Source organism: Crocuta crocuta, unplaced genomic scaffold, assembly GCF_008692635.1.
Source record: "Crocuta crocuta isolate KB4526 unplaced genomic scaffold, BGI_CrCroc_1.0 scaffold13, whole genome shotgun sequence".
In the NCBI taxonomy this organism is placed as follows: domain Eukaryota; kingdom Metazoa; phylum Chordata; class Mammalia; order Carnivora; family Hyaenidae; genus Crocuta; species Crocuta crocuta.
This window is the reverse complement of record NW_027530007.1, coordinates 1,318,531-1,334,406: the sequence shown is the minus strand read 5'-3', so window position 1 is coordinate 1,334,406 and position 15,876 is coordinate 1,318,531. Positions and strand designations below refer to the sequence as shown.

The following is a 15,876-nucleotide window of genomic DNA, read 5'->3' as shown; positions in this document are numbered from 1 at the left end:
GCGGCTCTTCTCGCGAGAGTGCCTCAGGCCGACGCGACGCGCGCGCACTACGCAGGCGCAAAGTTCGTCTTCTCGGGGGCGGGGGACGCGGTGGCTTGGAGGGTGAGTTGCTTTGCATCCCGGAGCGCCCCGCCCGGGGGAGTTTACTTTTTCTCTTTAACCCCTTATCGTATCTTCTCGCTAACCTCGTGATTTACGGTAGGACCCGGGGGGCCCAATTATCCTCATATTGAAGGCCAGCTCCTCCCAAGCTCGTCCCGTGCCCGCCTCACCCGCATGGCCTGGTCTCCTGCGATGATGCCCTCTCTCTGGCATCGTCTGCCTTCTTCCTCGCTCCCGGTGCATCCCTAACGGGCGACACGTGTGCTGGCATCCCTGCCAACGACAGAGACGCAGAACATCACCGCACACCTCTTTCCAACCGCGGTCACGTTTCTCTTGCCCTTTTTAGGCAAACCACTGGAGAAGGCGTTTCCCTGCCACGCGGGCTCTCCAACTCTCTTGACCAGTTCCGGTCGTTCCTCCCCATCTACACCTCTGGACACACTCTTGCTGAGGCACATATTGGGAACTCACGCGTTTGTTAAGTGAACCCAGGAAGGGCTTTTGTTCTGAGGCAGGCAGTTTTCGCAGCCCAGGCGATGGCTGGGAAGGTTAGTGGGGTGTAGCCTTTCTCCGAAGATCGTGGGTGGCACACCCTTAACACAACTCATTTGGCTTAGTAAGTGTTCCATAAATGTTAACTGATCCCATTATTCAGACTATCCTATTAACAGGAATATTCTATTAAGAGAAAACTTGTTTTCACTCTAGCATCTCCCCATGGGTACAGGTACCTGGCAGAACGAAGACCTAGCCTAGTTCATTTTTTTTTTAAATACTTTTATTTATTTCTAGGAGAGAGAGAGATACAGTGTGAGCAGGGGAGGGTCAGAGAGAGAGGGAGATACAGACTCTGAAATAGGCTCCAGGCTCTGAGCTGGCAGTCAGCACAGAGCCCGACGCGGGGCTCGAACCCACGAACCGCGAGATCATGACCCAAGCGAAAGTCGGACGCTTAACCGACTAAGCCACCCAGGCGCCCCAAGCCTAGTTCATTTTAACAACAAATATTTTTGAGCACTTAGCCCATATATGGCTCATCCGCATACTGCATTTCAGGCTGTGCTGCGTGCTTTACGTGTATTAGCTCATCCTCAAAACAACCTTGTGGGATAGATCATACTATCAACCATATGGTCAGAGGAGGAAGCAAGCATAGATTAACTTCACAAAGGTAGTTTGAGGTGGAGTTAAGATTTGAAAGTAGGTAATTTGACAGCACAGCCCCAGTTCTCTCAAACTACCTTACGTGCCTCCCAGAGTTTTAAGGCCTAAACTATAGAAAGGTACCAGTGCTTGCAAAGATCCTGAAAGTTCTTTGCCACATCCCTCCCATCACACAGGGTTATGTGAAACCATCCCGGAGGGATAGGTTCATTAGACTGTCCTTAAAGGCTGCCATCAGCTAGCCTTCCTTTGGTCATTCGTCTCAACAGAGTTGGAAGTTTTTGTCTAGATACAACTTGAAACCCATTAGATTCACTAAAGATCTTAATCCTGATGACTCATGTCCAAAGAGTAGGTCTTTCCCATTGATAGCCACCGTTTTCCCGAGTCCATTCATTCCCATGCCCTTTATCTTTCACGAAAACGGTTATATCACTGTAGCCCTTGATAGTTACTTCATGCAGAACCAAGAAAGTACGGTGCTCATATTTTCTGGAGCAGAATAGTTGATGCATGGTGTAGAGTTATAGAAAAATCTAGAACAGGTATGAGACTTTGGGGGTTACAATCGTATCAATATTTAATCTCATCTTTGGTTTTAATACAGGAGTCCTCCAACAAATGTGTACGGAGCACCACTATGGCCCAGGTCTCTGGCAGATTTGGGGGGATACAAATCTTGTAAGATATGGCTGCTGACCTTGCAGTTCTCATGCTTTCCCTAATACAAGTTCTTTGAACAGCTTTTATGATTCAGTCTTTGAAACTAGGTAGCTGCGACCCACAAGAATTTAGAAATAGAAAATTTACTTGAACTGAAAATGCTATTCTTTGGAAGAACTCCATAGGCATGCTCTCTCTAGAAGATTCTCTATATAGTACTTGACAGCTCCATTTAGCGTTCTCTTCTTCCCATTATTGAAGGCCTCTTTAATAGGTCCTGTGGCTTCTAGCTTTCTCTTTACCTGTTTGACATTGGTTACGTTTTATTTAATTTTTATTTTTTAAGTAGGCTTCACGCCCAACGTGGGGTTGGAACTCACGACTCTGAGATTAAGAGTCAGATGCTGTACCTGAGCCAGCCATGTGTGCCAAGCTATTTTAAATACTACTCAGAGTCTATTTCTGTGTTAGAACTTCACACGGTTGCCTGTTGTTCACAGCATCAGGTTCAGACTCCTTGCTGTTGAACTGTGAGGCAGGCCACAGTCTGCCTCCACACTCTAGTTTCTAGCCTCCTTTCAGTTGCTATTTCGTTCCAGCCTCCTTTCAGTTGCTATTTCAGTTGCTCCTTTCGTTCTCCACTCACCACTCAGCCAGATGTGCTGAACTGTAAGGTCCGACTGTGTGAAATTGCCCTTTTACATACCAAAAGTCGTCTAAGGCTTGCAACTCAATATGGTTCAAGTTCACTCTCCCCATTCCTGCATGGTATTGTACTTTCAGACCACTTTTATGCAGAATGTCTTCACTTGCTTCATCTGATAAGCTCCCACTTTATTTTTTTATTTTTATTAAAAAAATTTTTTTTATATCTTTATTTTGAGAGGCAGAGACAGAGAGCGAGCGGGGGAGGGGGAGAGAGAGGGAGACACAGAGTCTGAAGCAGGCTCCAGGCTGACGCGGGGCTTGAACCCATGGACTGTGAGATCATGACCCGAGCCAAAGTTGGACACTTAACCGACTGAGCGACCCAGGCGCCCCTCCCACTTTCCTTTAAAGCCTATGGCAGATGTCCCCTTTCAATGAGGCTCTCCTGGCTCATCCAGTGGATTAGTGGCCCCTGGCAGAGGCTCTCACCCTGGATGTGATTCTTCTCCCCCATCTAGCTTGCCGGGAGTTACCAGGCCACTCCTTCTGACCCCGCCTTGTCTGGGCTGTGAACATCCCAAGGAAGGAGGCCGTGTCATGACGATCCCATCACCTGTGCAGTGCATGCACACATGCCCGCACACATGCCAAATGCTGAAGGAGTAGCCGCTTCCTTTACAAACTCATAGTTATGAAAAGACACTCATAGACATGTTTTTAAAATTCTGATGTCATTTATTGGCACAAAAATTATTCAGATACAACATGGTGTCTAGAGTGGCTACACTGGATACTTTGTGCATTTAGCTTAATATTTCCTTTGCTCAGAACTCCCAGCAGGTACCAGACCTTCCCTCTCTGTGCTGAGCACCTCTACCATAGCATTTCTGTTTCCAAGGCCTTGCTCTCAACACAGAGCGTTCAGACTCCACCGAAGACATCCCAAAAACATGCTGGGGAAGGCCACCATGGGCCACCCTACTGCACCATGATCTCTGTGCACCTGCTCAGCTAAGGCCACCCAACGATCGGAAGAAACTCCCCTCCTAGCATTCGGGTCTTGGACTGAAGTGAGTTAAGTGGCGGCATCGTGAGTGAGGCAGAAGACAGGCGCTTTCCACCCATTTTGGCCCATCTTACAAGTGTTGTTGCCGTCCGCAGACCAGTGAGGTAATGGGATGGGTGGAAGTGACCAAGTCAGCTCCTCCCGACTCCTAAGTCGTGTCCTCTGTGGCCTGAGGTTCCTTGACGGTGCAGGGTTTGCCGCATCCTTGTCAAGAGGAGTAGCGAGGCCCTTCTTCTACCAGCAACACTTATGATGAGTTCTCTTGTGAGTTAAGTCAAAACCCGTATTTCTAAGTTATGGATCTTCTGTTCCCCCAGATCAATGGCTTGATTCATGTAGTATTTCTGTGTTTACTGTCCCGGGAACCAAATCAAGCCTTGTGTTTCTGACAATATATTCTTCAACAGCAGCTAGAAAGTTGGTTCAAACCAACGTCTAATATACAGTAGTTCTTTTCATTTACATTTCAAGATATTGAAATTGAACAAAGTCGAACTTTCTGGCCACGGTTGCAGTTTAGTGGAAGCATAGATACCAAAGTACAAAGGCCTCATGAAAAACGCTGTGGGCACGTCTGGGCCTCGGGTTACCAAAAAGGACACCTAAGAAGACAGAAAAGGAATATTGTAATAAGTTGGGCTTTTTCAGGGCTTCACACAGAACATTGAAAGTGGAGAGACCAAGGTCTGACAACCCCCGGGGACATTCCTTGAGCTCTCCCACAACTAATAGTGTCAGACACACTCATCATTTCCAGTCAAGGGCTGATGGCTGCTGTGGTCCCAGAAGGACAATGCCCCATCCCCCTCCCTCTCAAGTTTCTATCTTCAGACATGCCTCCGGCAGTTCATCAAAGCAGACCCCAGAGTGGTCCTGGAGGTTACAGTCCCAGAGCATTAATTAGTCTTTGTATCTCCTGCTCTCTGTCACTGCTCTGGCTTCTTTTCCTTGGCCCTTCCCTCTAGCTTTGAATTGACAGCAAAAATCCAAAAAGAACCTCTCCCCCCACCCCTAAAAAAAGGGGGACTCACCTACCTTTCTAAACCATTTTTTAATGTAATTTTAATTTATTTGGGTGTTTGCCTTCCAAATATGTACCCATGTTTCTCAAGGTGCTCCCTTTCGAGAACAAAGAGTGCACACAGCGAATACAGACTTTTAAAAAGATCTGACACTACAATTACCCTTTATGGAACCCCCCCCCCAATCTTTTCTGCAGTTCGGGGGTCGGGGCATAGGACGGGGCCCCGCTGGCACGCCCACTCACCAGCCAATGTAGCACTGGCACAGGTTTTCATGGGATGTTGCCTGCTTGATAAGCAGCTCAACTTGAGTTGGGACGTCCAGGGTTTCGTCATGAGAAAAGTCCCGGCCTAGGACAAGAGAGACAAAAATAGTTCAGGTACACCTGGTTTTCAACTCTGTCCTTGGCCCTGGGTAGGCTGACCTGTTTGTGTAGCCTGTATCAGGTCCTCCTTGCCTGTGAGTATGAAGGCTACGCGGCGGCTGGATTTTAAATTCACCTCCGTGTGACGTGAACACACACCAGTCTCCGTGCCCTAACAGAGAGTGGGTCTGAAGAGGGTAAGGGTAAAGGTCTGCAGGTGGCTGCGCTCAGGGGCGGTGAAGACCTGGCTGATGGGTTTGTAGCGATTCCTTTACCTGTTGCAGTCTTCAGGCAAGTGGAGGAGAAACCCCTCTCCCATTGCAACCTGACGACCTCCGCTGGTGAGCCTTACCTCCCACGGGGCAGCTTGCTTCCATCATAAACCAGAACGGGCGCTTGTGGCCAGCTGATGAAGCCTCTGATGAACATGCCTGGCCGCCTCCACAAGGGCCATTTTGGGTCCTCCCCTCTCCCCACAGGTCCGAGCCCCCTGCTGGCTTCTCACCACCAGCACATGCCCTCAGCTCCTACTCTACAAGTTCATTCGTTCACTGAACTCATAGCTTCAGATCCCTGATGTGTCAGGAGGCGCTCAATTTGCTGGACACGAGCTCTGTCCTCATTGCTGCTGCTGTCCAGAGCCACCTGTCCTCCTGCCGAAGGCTAAGTTCACCTGCACTCGGATCCCAAGGTCTCCCGATTCCTAGGGGGCCTCGGAAGGTCACTTATCCTCCTTTCCTGTCTTTAAATTCTGTAAACTAGATCCTCTCGCCCTTTAAAGAACAAAGGGCTCCCACCCAACTACTCCCTCTGTAGCTAGGGCCCCTCCCGTCCCTGCTCAGCCAGCTTCTCAGTTTTGACACTTGTCTCCCCTGCCTGGCTTCTCTCCCCGCACTGCACACTCTCTTCAACCCCGTTGGTCTGGCTGCCAGCCTCGTCACGCGCTCAGGCCGCCAGTAACTCAGGGCATCCTGGGTGCCTCCGTCCTCACGCCTCATCATCAGTCCCTCGGATTTTACCTCCTGAAGATCTGGAGGCCGCCTCGGTCTAGTTAACTGTCCAGCTGCCACTTCGGCGGCTGCTTCCTCCCCCTACACAACTCCCACGGGGTGGGACGGCAGGATTCCCCACGGTGAACCCACTGGGCCCTTCCCACCTCTCCACCCTACCTCAAGACCTCAGGGCCTTCCCACTGCTCTTAGGATGAAGAATGAAAACTAAGGCCCCGTGTGACACCCCCACACACACCTGGCCCACTCAAGAGTGAAAGCAACTTGCACAGTGCTCCTCCCATCTCGCCCTCTGCGGCAGTCGGACTAGTCTGCTTTCAGACTAGTTCTCTTGCCAGCTTCCTTCCCACCACAGGGCCCTTGCATGTGTTGTTTCCTTTACCGGGAACAATCTGCCTCTAGTCATGTCCTCTTTCGGATTTTAGCTCAAGGGTTGTTGGCCCAGGGAAGCTTTCCTGAACTCCACCAGTTGGATTTGTTACCAGCATTATAGCCCAAGCTCGCTCTTGCACCTAATGTATGTCCCCTTTAGACATTGCCCCCACGAGGGCGGGAAATCCATCTGCTCTTACCAGCAGTTTCTTCACCATGTAGCGCTTGTAGGTGCTCAACAAAGAAATACAACTTGCCTACAACACTTCCGTGCCAGCCCCTCGTGCTAAGGCTTGCCATCCCATGTCTCATCTGGGCCTCACCGCCTTCTCAGAAGAGGGACTGTCGTCATCTTCCAGATGAGCAGACAGGGAGGCCCGGGGGGTCACACAGGACGCGGCAGAGCTGGGGTCTTTAGTCCCCCGCCCCCCGTTATGCCATCTGGTTTGTACAACACGTCTCATTTTCAAAAGTACACATCTCTCTCTTTCCACGTTCTCCACAACAGCCACCAAAGTGCAGGAAGGCAGTGAATCAGAGTGGTCAGATTTGCTCCAGTGTCAAGCAGGATGATAAAAAAAAAGTTTTTTCCTGAATTGGGCTGACTTTGGACCCAAAAGAACTTTACTCACCTCTGTCTGTTAAAATGAGATTAACATTACTTAAAGTGAGTTTATTGGTCATCAGGGAATCAGAGAGGGTCCTTAATGGACAGCTTCAGGGACCTCCAGTTAGCTGCAGAGTCCAAGTTTAGGCACTGACACCACTGGGAAGAGGGGGACCACCCACCCAAGGAGAGAAAAATCTCTCAAGATTTTATGTTCCTTTGAAGTAAACACACACACGTACTCACCAGTGAGCTTGTCTCGAACCCGGTTAATAATCTGAATAGCTTTCTTATTTAGGGCCTCTGGTTTCACCAAGCCATCTCCAACTAGGATACACAGAAGGAGAAATAACAGTAAGATTGGATCATCTTAACAGTTTCGATGGACGCCCCTATGTTTCTCAAATAGTCACTTTTGTAAGTGTTGAGTAATTCTTCCCCTGTGTCCATCTTTGTCCATGAAACATAAAGAGAAGCTCACAGAACGCTGTCTGCTCAAAGGCAGTTCTGTTGCCTCAGCCTACGGGCCCCTCTGGTGGCACAGCACAGCTGCTGTGTTCAAGGAGCCAGTCCTCGGTGCAATTCCTGAAGGTGGCACTTACTGAAAGAATGAATGGACTCTGGCACTGTGGTCCCCGTTTTCTTGTGTGCGGGTTCTCCAAGTTCCACACCATCCAAAATTTCTAGGAGGAAAAAGAATCGATTGGCAGAAAATTCTAACACCAAGAAACCACTGGTTTGAGTGTTAGCTCTACTTCTTCACATCCTATATCCACTTTCACACTCGCCCTGCTCCCTCTGAGGGGAAAGGAGAGGAGGAAGGGTCCCTATGGATTTAAAATAATTTACATCTCAAAATCATGATTCAAGCAAACAGCCATTATAAAATGTTCTGACTTAGCAGGAAAGAAAACTTTGGTGATAAGACTTGTTTGGTTCGACAAAATCTGATAATGTAAAGAACGTGAGCTTTCGAGGGGTCCCAATTAGGACCCGAGTGTTATTCTTTAGAGGAATCTCTACATCATTTCTGGGCAGGAAAAAATCCTTAGGCTTTAGGGTCCCTCTCCACCAACTGTGGCCGTCAGGAGAGAAGAGTCTAGAAGCAGAAGTATGAGGTTATTGCACGTTGCCCTCGCACACCACGGGCCTTCAACGTGAATCGAGTAATAATAATACATCTATGAAACCTAAGCCATGTAAAACCAGCCAGGTCCACCTATCTGGTGCCACCGGAACCAGTCCTAATTCCTAGTAGGCAACAGACAGGAGTCACCCAATAACATATGAATGAGGTGGACCCTGAGCATGAAACTCTCACATACTTTGGACAAGACCAGTCACCTACACAAGGTATCCCAGACACCGCAAGTAATTCCAGCGTCATTTACAAGTCCTGTCGTGTCCAGGGTAGAGTCCACACCTGTTCACAGGTGGCACCACAGCCCAGGACCTCCGTTTCCTGCCCAGAACACCCTCTTCCTTCCCACCTGTCCGAAACGGCCAGCCTAAGTCCCACCGACCCAGGACCTCCCTTCCGGACTGCAGTTCAGAGTGGTAGGTCCTTTCTCGCAGAAACACAGCCTCTCCTCCGAACCAAACCGCCAACCATGAGCTGCTGGACCACACAGGGCAGCTGACGGTTCTCTGATCAGTTCACAGGCTATACGTTTTGGTCAATTCTGTAATGTGATTCTATGCTTCTCTAAGGTAATCTCTGTGTGCACATTCTTTTTGCACTCTTAAACGTTATTTGGCTTAGCTAAGTAACGAGTTGCAAATGTTCCATAGATGTTTGTAGAGAATATTTACTTTTTTCTACACCCCAATAGTATTTCCAAGGTGTGAACTATGTAGGATGTTGTTAGAGGTTATGAGGGAAACAGGAAGGGACAGAGAGAGGGGACAGGGAAGGTGACACAAAGTTAAACCACTTTAAGACTTTTGAGAGGGTCTACACACAAACCCCATTCTGGCTCTTGAAGGGGCATAATCTTCCAGGGACCCATTCTGTGGACCCACTCTTGGAAGCAGTGTTTCCTGTGGCTTCCTCTCCTCAGACCACAGTGTGAATACACTTCCAGTAGCTTCCCCACTCCTCAGACAGCAGTGTGAGTACACTTCCCGTGGCTTCTCTTCGCCACAGACAGCAGTGTGAGTACACTTCCCGTGGCTTCTCCACTCCTCAGTTGGCAGTGTGAGTACACTTCCCGTGGCTTCCTGGTTCCTCAGCCGGCAGTGTGAGTACACTTCCTGTGGCTTCCTGGATCCTTAGCCAGCAGTATGAGTAAACATCCTGTAGTTTCCCAGCTCCTCAGTTGACAGCGTGAATATGACAGGGTGAATATACTTCTGCTGCTATTTCTGAGCTACTAACAATGCTTTAGGCCCATGGTAATACAGCTAATAATTATCCCAATCCGGTCAGCATTCAAGGGCATATACTGGCTGATATTCAGACATACTTTCAACTGTGTTTTTACAGATTGATTAAGACTGGATAGTTTGATCAAAATTTCTGAGCCTTAGGTACCCACCCCATCCTGAGAGGCATTAAATAAAAACACATGGGCTCAGTAAATATTTCTAGACCAACTCTTTGAAGTTACATAAATGCCCATTAGATGATATTTTAGCAGTGGCAGTTTCTGCGTGACGGTATCCCTGGTAAGAGCCTCTAGAAACACATGCTTCCTTCCTTCATAGTCCGCGTCCATTACCACTTTCATCATGCGTCCTGATGGCAAGAACGCAGCTCGCCCTGTTCGAGACAGACTCTGCATGAAGGGGCCAGAATCTGCAGTCTCCCATGGGATGCACCCACCTACTGACTGGCCAGCAGAGTAGGAATCTGTCCTTGTTCGGGACCGCTTGTTGCCTTTGGTATTTGCTAGGGAAAGAAATAAAGACAGGATAAAATGTGCTTCCAGCTGTCACTTGAAAGAAACTTGGTTGATATGATGTTTTCTTACAACCATAAAAAATACAATTTTTCTAAGAGCTAAAGAGCCTTGGGGAGGACTCAGGGTGGGTCACTGAGGAGTTGGTGGGCGAAAGTGAGCAAGGGGGTCCAATCCCATGGGACTTGCTATGTTGCTGAGCTGAATTTAGATGCTGGGGACCAGGTGACAGAAGGTAAAAGCAAAGTTTATTGGCAGTGGCTGAGACATCTGTGTGAGTCACCCCCTTCTGAGGAGGAGCAGCAAGGGGGAGTCGGAGAGGCTGCTACCTTAGGTCACAACTGCTTGTATCTCCTGTCAAGATGCCAGCTGGCCACTCTATATGAAATCCAAACAAAAATCACTAGGGTACTTAGTTTATTCTGAAAATAATTAATTAATTTATAATGGATGTTTTGTTTTTATATATTTTTTAATGTTTATTTTTGAGAGAGAGGGAGACAGAGTGCAAGCTGGGGAGGGGCAAAGAGAGAGATTGGGAGACACAGAATCTGAAGCAGGCTCCAGGCTCTGAGCTGTCAGCACAGAGCCCGACACGGGGCTCCAACTCAGGAACCGTGAGATCATGACCTGAGCTGAAGTTGGATGCTTAACCGACTGAGCCACGCAGGTGCCCCTAAATGGATTTTTTTAAAAAGTTTACTTATTTTAGAGAGAGAGAAAGTAAGCAAGTTGGGGGTGGGGGGGGCGGGGAGTGCAGAGAAAGAAGGAAAGTGAGAATCCCAAGCAGACTCTGCACTGAGAGCACAGAGCCCGACTCGGCGCTCAATCTCAAGAACCATGAGATCATGACCTAAGCTGAAATCAAGAGTCGGATGTTTAAGGGAATGAGCCACCCAGGCGCCCCTTAATTAATATTTAAATTGATGATTGGCGTTTTCTGTTCTAGTTAAAAAACAAAACAAACAAACCTGAAATTCACTTCCAGCCACCAGAACAGCTCTGTAAAAATACAATGCGGAGGCCCGATAATATACCCTAGGCCCAGGCTGGCAGGGCAGAGGTCAGTGAAATGGAGGGCATCACGTATTCCCCGTTTGGAGGGCGTGGGTTCCCGCTCCCAGGCACTTGCTCATACTCACTGTCCATCAGCCGCCAGTTCAGCAAGGGGTCATAGACAAAGGCTTCCAGCACGGCCATGACGCTGTCCTTGTGTTCCCGAAGCACTTCCATCACCGTGTGGCACGTGATTCGGTAGTTGCCATCCAGACCAGTGACCTGCAGGACCAGAGCCACTTGCCACAGAAGTCGCTGGCAGCAGCCCCACCCCTTACGGCCACACGACCAGAAGCAAGTGGAGAGGCTCTGTCTCCCCCCCGCCCTCCCGTACTCAGGAAGCAGACACAGGCCATTACTGACAAAGCAGGATGGGAATGCGTTCGGAGCAAGGGGTCAGGTCAGGCCTATGGTTCGCAGGAGACAAGGTCTGACATGAAACAAGGAGAGACTGTCAAAAGGCAGGTCATTTCTAACACAATGGAAAATACCAGGGAACCACCACAGAAGCCACCCAGGCACTCTGGGGAACTGAGGAGATCTAATGAGCAAGTCTGCGTTCAGAGAGGGTCCCGATTATACTAGCTCCCCTTCCAAAGAAGCTCGTTCCCGATGCCCGCTCACCTCCATAGCATTGGTCAGCATTCTGGTTAGCCTAAATGGAATCTTCTCTGGGAATTTCTCCCTGGTCATAGCAACCTGTGAGGAAATCAGAGAGAAATCAAGTGCTAGATTGCACTTAGACTGTTAGTCTAAGACTAGACTAACAGGTTAGACTGTTAAGGTTAGACTGTTTTCTTTGGCTACAGCCAGGTGAGGGCAGGTAGCTTTTCTTTGCATTGGTTTTAAGTAGGGTGCAGAAATGAAGTAGCTTGAGTTTAGTGAGGGGACTTGTCACAGGGATTTAAAAGACAACTAGAGAGAGAGAGAGAGAATGAGAGAGAGAAGAACAAAGGGATGGAGGGGAAAAAGAAAAAGGACAAGAGTGCATCATGCCAGGCCTTTGACTGGCAGGCTGGGTCGGGGATGAGAATTCCTCCACTCAGAGGGTGCGTGAACAGTGACAGGAGTCAGGATAATCATGCTGGGCTTAAATTTGCCGGAATGGTTAGAGGGTAGAAAGTGGTCATGTGGAAAGGTAGGCTTTACGTGGTGTTCTAGAACCCGTGCTCACCTCAAAGCAGTCCCCAAAGTCAATGTGCAGGATCTTCCCACTCAGTCGGTCCAGCATGAGGTTGGATGGGTGTCTGGGAAACAGGAGAGAGACCGGGGAGAGGTCACCAGAGCGGCACTGATGAATACATCAACAAGGATGTGATATCCCAGGCCCCATCCACGGGCCAAAGCCAGCCCCCCGCCTGCTTCTGGAAACGAAGCTTTCAAAGCCTACAACAGCAGGTGTGAGGAGCTGTGAGACTCCTAAAGCCAGCAAAGACTAAAGTATTTCTTCTCTGGCCCTTTACGGAGAAAGTCTGCTGATCCCTGCTCCAGGTCTGAAAGATGTATCTACATGAATCCCAAGTCGCTTTCGCAAGGTCTTTGGTCACAAGATAAATCCTTTCTGGCGGTGCTGGCATCTCAGAGTGACAAGGCTCTATCCCTAACCCTCGGCATCGATCACAGGGTCTCACTTCTGAGCCCCTGGACCAATCTAGGTCATCTGGTTTTGGTGACCAGGAATTCTCCTGGTTCTTTTTTCAAAAACGAGAATTCATCATTTTTGTGGGAAAAAATGATTTTGCTCTCCAAGTGTTGCACAAGACATGAGCCCAAGAGAGAGCAGGTATCAGAGCACTCGCTTTTCGAAGACTTCTGGGGAGTCAATTTCTGAATATTCCTTAACTACTTGTTCAATCAGTATGTTTAGATAAAATTTATTATGCAGAAATATCCAGAGGATCGACTTTGGTTTCAATTACAGAAAGAGAATTATTCATCTCGGCACTGATAAACATCAGCGGTGACTGGTAAATGTTTATTGAATCAATACAATCAACTGAGATTGCCTTTTCTTTTAAGTAAGCTCTGCACCCACCGTGGGGCTTGAATTCTCAACCCTGAGATCAAGAGTCACCTGCGCTCCTGAATGAGCCAGCCAGGTGCCCCTGTATATGGTTTTTAATATATTAAACCAGCCTACGGAGAACGTAGTACCGTAGGACTAACATTTCTCTTCTCTTTAGTTTGTTGTACGGCTCTGTTGTGTGGGTAATAAATTCAGACCTAAGACTGATGGTGCAAACGAGACCTGGGTTTACAAATAAACTTTACTAGAAAACAAAAGGAAACTGTTTAAGAAAGGTACAATGTAGAAAAAACACTGAAGAAACAAAATAAAGTTTGCTCACCTATCTCCTAGGCCCAAAATATACCCAACCATGGACATGACCGCTAAGGAGCGGGTGTAGTTGGTTCGCCGGTCAAACCATACCTGGAACATAGGAGCACACTTGAACCAAGGCTCTGGAAGCTAACCAGCTTCAGCATAAATAATACTTCAATCAGTTGCTTTTTAAGGTTCCATCAGTAACCAGTTAATAACATAAAATGGAATAAAAATCTCATTTATAATTATAACAACAATAAACTATGCTTGGAATAAACTCAGAGATGTACAGAATCTAGATGAATAAAAAAATTAACCTTTGCTTAGGAATCTAAAGACCTGAGTAGATGAAAGTATCCATTTAGGACAGAAAAAAATGTAATAACCTCTGAAATTATTTGTTACATTTAGTGTAATTCCACTAAAGATTCAGTGGTACTTTTTTGGAGGGACCATGACAAAATGATCCCTAAGTTTATATGAAAGAAGAGAAAAATTAAAATAGCCAATGAGAAGAGACTTTTGTCTAACAGTTGTACTGATAGTATGGCACTTGAAATAGTGTGGTACTTGAGGAGAAACAAGCTTTGGAAAGATCAATGAAATAGAACAGAAGCCCCAGAAAGAAATCCAATGGCACAGAACAAATTTTTGTATAATAAAAATGGACTTTCTTACATAGTAGGGAAAGGATGGATTATTTGCTGAGTACTATGGTGTTGGCTAATCATCTTTAAAAAAAACAAGACTTAAGGGGGGCTCTGGGTAGCCCAGCTCAGTAGGTTAAGCGTCCAACTTCAGCTCAGGTGATGAAGTTGAGGTTCATGGGGTTGAGCCCTGCATCTGGCTCCACGCTTTTAGTGCAGAGCCTGCTTTGGACTCTCTCTCTCTGCTCTTCCCCCACATGCATGTGCTCATTCTCTTGGTCTCAAAATAAACAAACTTAAAAAAACCCCAAAAACCTTCAATCTTAATCTTAAATTCTGAATTGGGTCAAGGATTTATTTATTTTTAAATGTTTATTTTTGAGAGAGAGGGAGAAAGAGTGCGAGCAGGGGTGGGACACAGAGAGGGAGAGAGAGAATCCCAAGCAGACCCTGCGCTGTCAGCACAAAGCCTAATGTGGGGCTTGATCTAACAAACCATGAGATCATGACCTGAGCCGAAGTCAAGGGATGGACACTTAACCAACTGAGCCACCCAGATGCCCCTGGGTTGAGGACTTAAATGGGGCAACAAATCTTAGAAGCAGTGAAAGAAAATAAATGTAAAAAGACACATAACCTTGAGGTGGAGATGGTCTTTCTGAATATAAGGCCACAGGCAGAAACTTCAAAGTAAAGGATAAAAAATCTGGAAACGTCTAATTTCTAAAAATGTTTGTATATCAAAAACAGAACAGGGGCGCCTAGGTGGCTTAGTCGGTTAAGCGTCCGACTTTCGCTTAGGTCATGATCTCGCGGTTCGTGGGTTCGAGCCCCGCATCGGGCTCTGGGCTGACTGCCAGCTCAGAGCCTGGAGCCTATTTCAGTCTGTGACTCCCTCTCTCTCTGACCCTCCCCTGCTCACGCTGTCTCTCTCTCTCTCTCCTAGAAATAAATAAAACATTAAAAAAAAATAAAAAATAAATTAAAAAAAAAAAAACAAAAACAGAACAAAAATCCCAAACCAAGAAACATACCATTAATGAAATTAAAAAACCAAACAGATAAGAAATTTATAACATACATGAAAAAGATTTAATGCCCTTAACAAAAAGAGATCAAATACCATTGTAAGAAATGGGAGAAACGGGGGCACTTGGGTGGCTCAGTCGGCTAAGCGTCCGACTTTGGCTCAGGTCATGAGCTCACAGTTAGTGGGTTCGAGCCCCGTATTGGGCTCTCTGCTGACAGCTCAGAGCCTGGAGCCTGTTTCGGATTCTGGATCTCCCTCTCTCTCTGACCCTCCCCTGCTCACACTGTCTCTCTCTCTCTCTCAGAAATAAATTAAAAAAACATTAAAAAAGATTTAAAAAAATGGGAGAAACGTTAAGTTATTAAATCTGTATCTGCTAAACTGGATGGCTCACCCATTTAACTTCTGTTATAAAAGACTGCATGTACCCTATAGCTAATCGGGAGAAAGACGAGTCCACCAGGCGCACGTGAACAAACGAGAAGGCCGGCCCCGAAACGTGAGTGGGCTGGAGGGAGAGGCGGGCGCGGGGAGGTGAGCATGTCCTACCTCGGAGCTGGGGCTCTTCAGCCACAGCAGCTTGGCCAGGTCATCCCCGGCGGTGTTATTGACGGCGTGCTCAAACACCTCCACCTTCTGCATCAGCGTCAGGTGATCGTAGTCCGGAGCCATCTATGACAGGACACAACCATTCTGAGAGCGGCCCCAGACCAGCAGCTGAAACCCAGGACGAAATAAGGCGCCGGGTCCAGGCGGAGCTGGGTTCTGATTTCACCACCCCAGCCCAAAGGAGAAGGAAATGAGAACAGTGTCAAAGGAAGAAGGGGATGGCCACTCAACCCTGACAACCCTGGGGAACTCGCAGGGCCTGAGGATAAAACGTCAGGCCCCGCCC

The 15,876-nt window shown here is 47.7% G+C and overlaps 1 protein-coding gene and 1 long non-coding RNA gene across 3 annotated transcripts in view; one reads left to right on the top strand and one right to left on the bottom strand.

The window, feature by feature from the left end:
• The first annotated feature begins 68 nt into the window (after positions 1 to 68).
• LOC144231384 (uncharacterized) lies at positions 69 to 2,011 on the top strand. Its single transcript, XR_013335073.1, has 3 exons — positions 69 to 102; positions 452 to 653; positions 1,877 to 2,011. It is a non-coding gene; the product is annotated as an uncharacterized LOC144231384 (long non-coding RNA).
• Positions 2,012 to 3,294: 1,283 nt separating this feature from the next.
• Positions 3,295 to 15,876, bottom strand: part of MTOR (mechanistic target of rapamycin kinase) — a 138,555-nt gene continuing 125,973 nt past the window's right edge. For both annotated transcript variants that reach the window (XM_077763809.1, XM_077763808.1), the window contains exons 49-58: positions 15,531 to 15,653; positions 13,327 to 13,409; positions 12,153 to 12,225; positions 11,603 to 11,677; positions 11,065 to 11,200; positions 9,847 to 9,912; positions 7,625 to 7,705; positions 7,269 to 7,349; positions 4,914 to 5,019; positions 3,295 to 4,248 (exon numbers count right to left, since the gene is read on the bottom strand). In XM_077763809.1, coding sequence (XP_077619935.1) covers positions 4,233 to 4,248; positions 4,914 to 5,019; positions 7,269 to 7,349; positions 7,625 to 7,705; positions 9,847 to 9,912; positions 11,065 to 11,200; positions 11,603 to 11,677; positions 12,153 to 12,225; positions 13,327 to 13,409; positions 15,531 to 15,653 — 840 coding nt within the window. In that variant the 3' untranslated portion in view covers positions 3,295 to 4,232. The remainder of the gene's footprint in view (positions 4,249 to 4,913; positions 5,020 to 7,268; positions 7,350 to 7,624; positions 7,706 to 9,846; positions 9,913 to 11,064; positions 11,201 to 11,602; positions 11,678 to 12,152; positions 12,226 to 13,326; positions 13,410 to 15,530; positions 15,654 to 15,876) is intronic.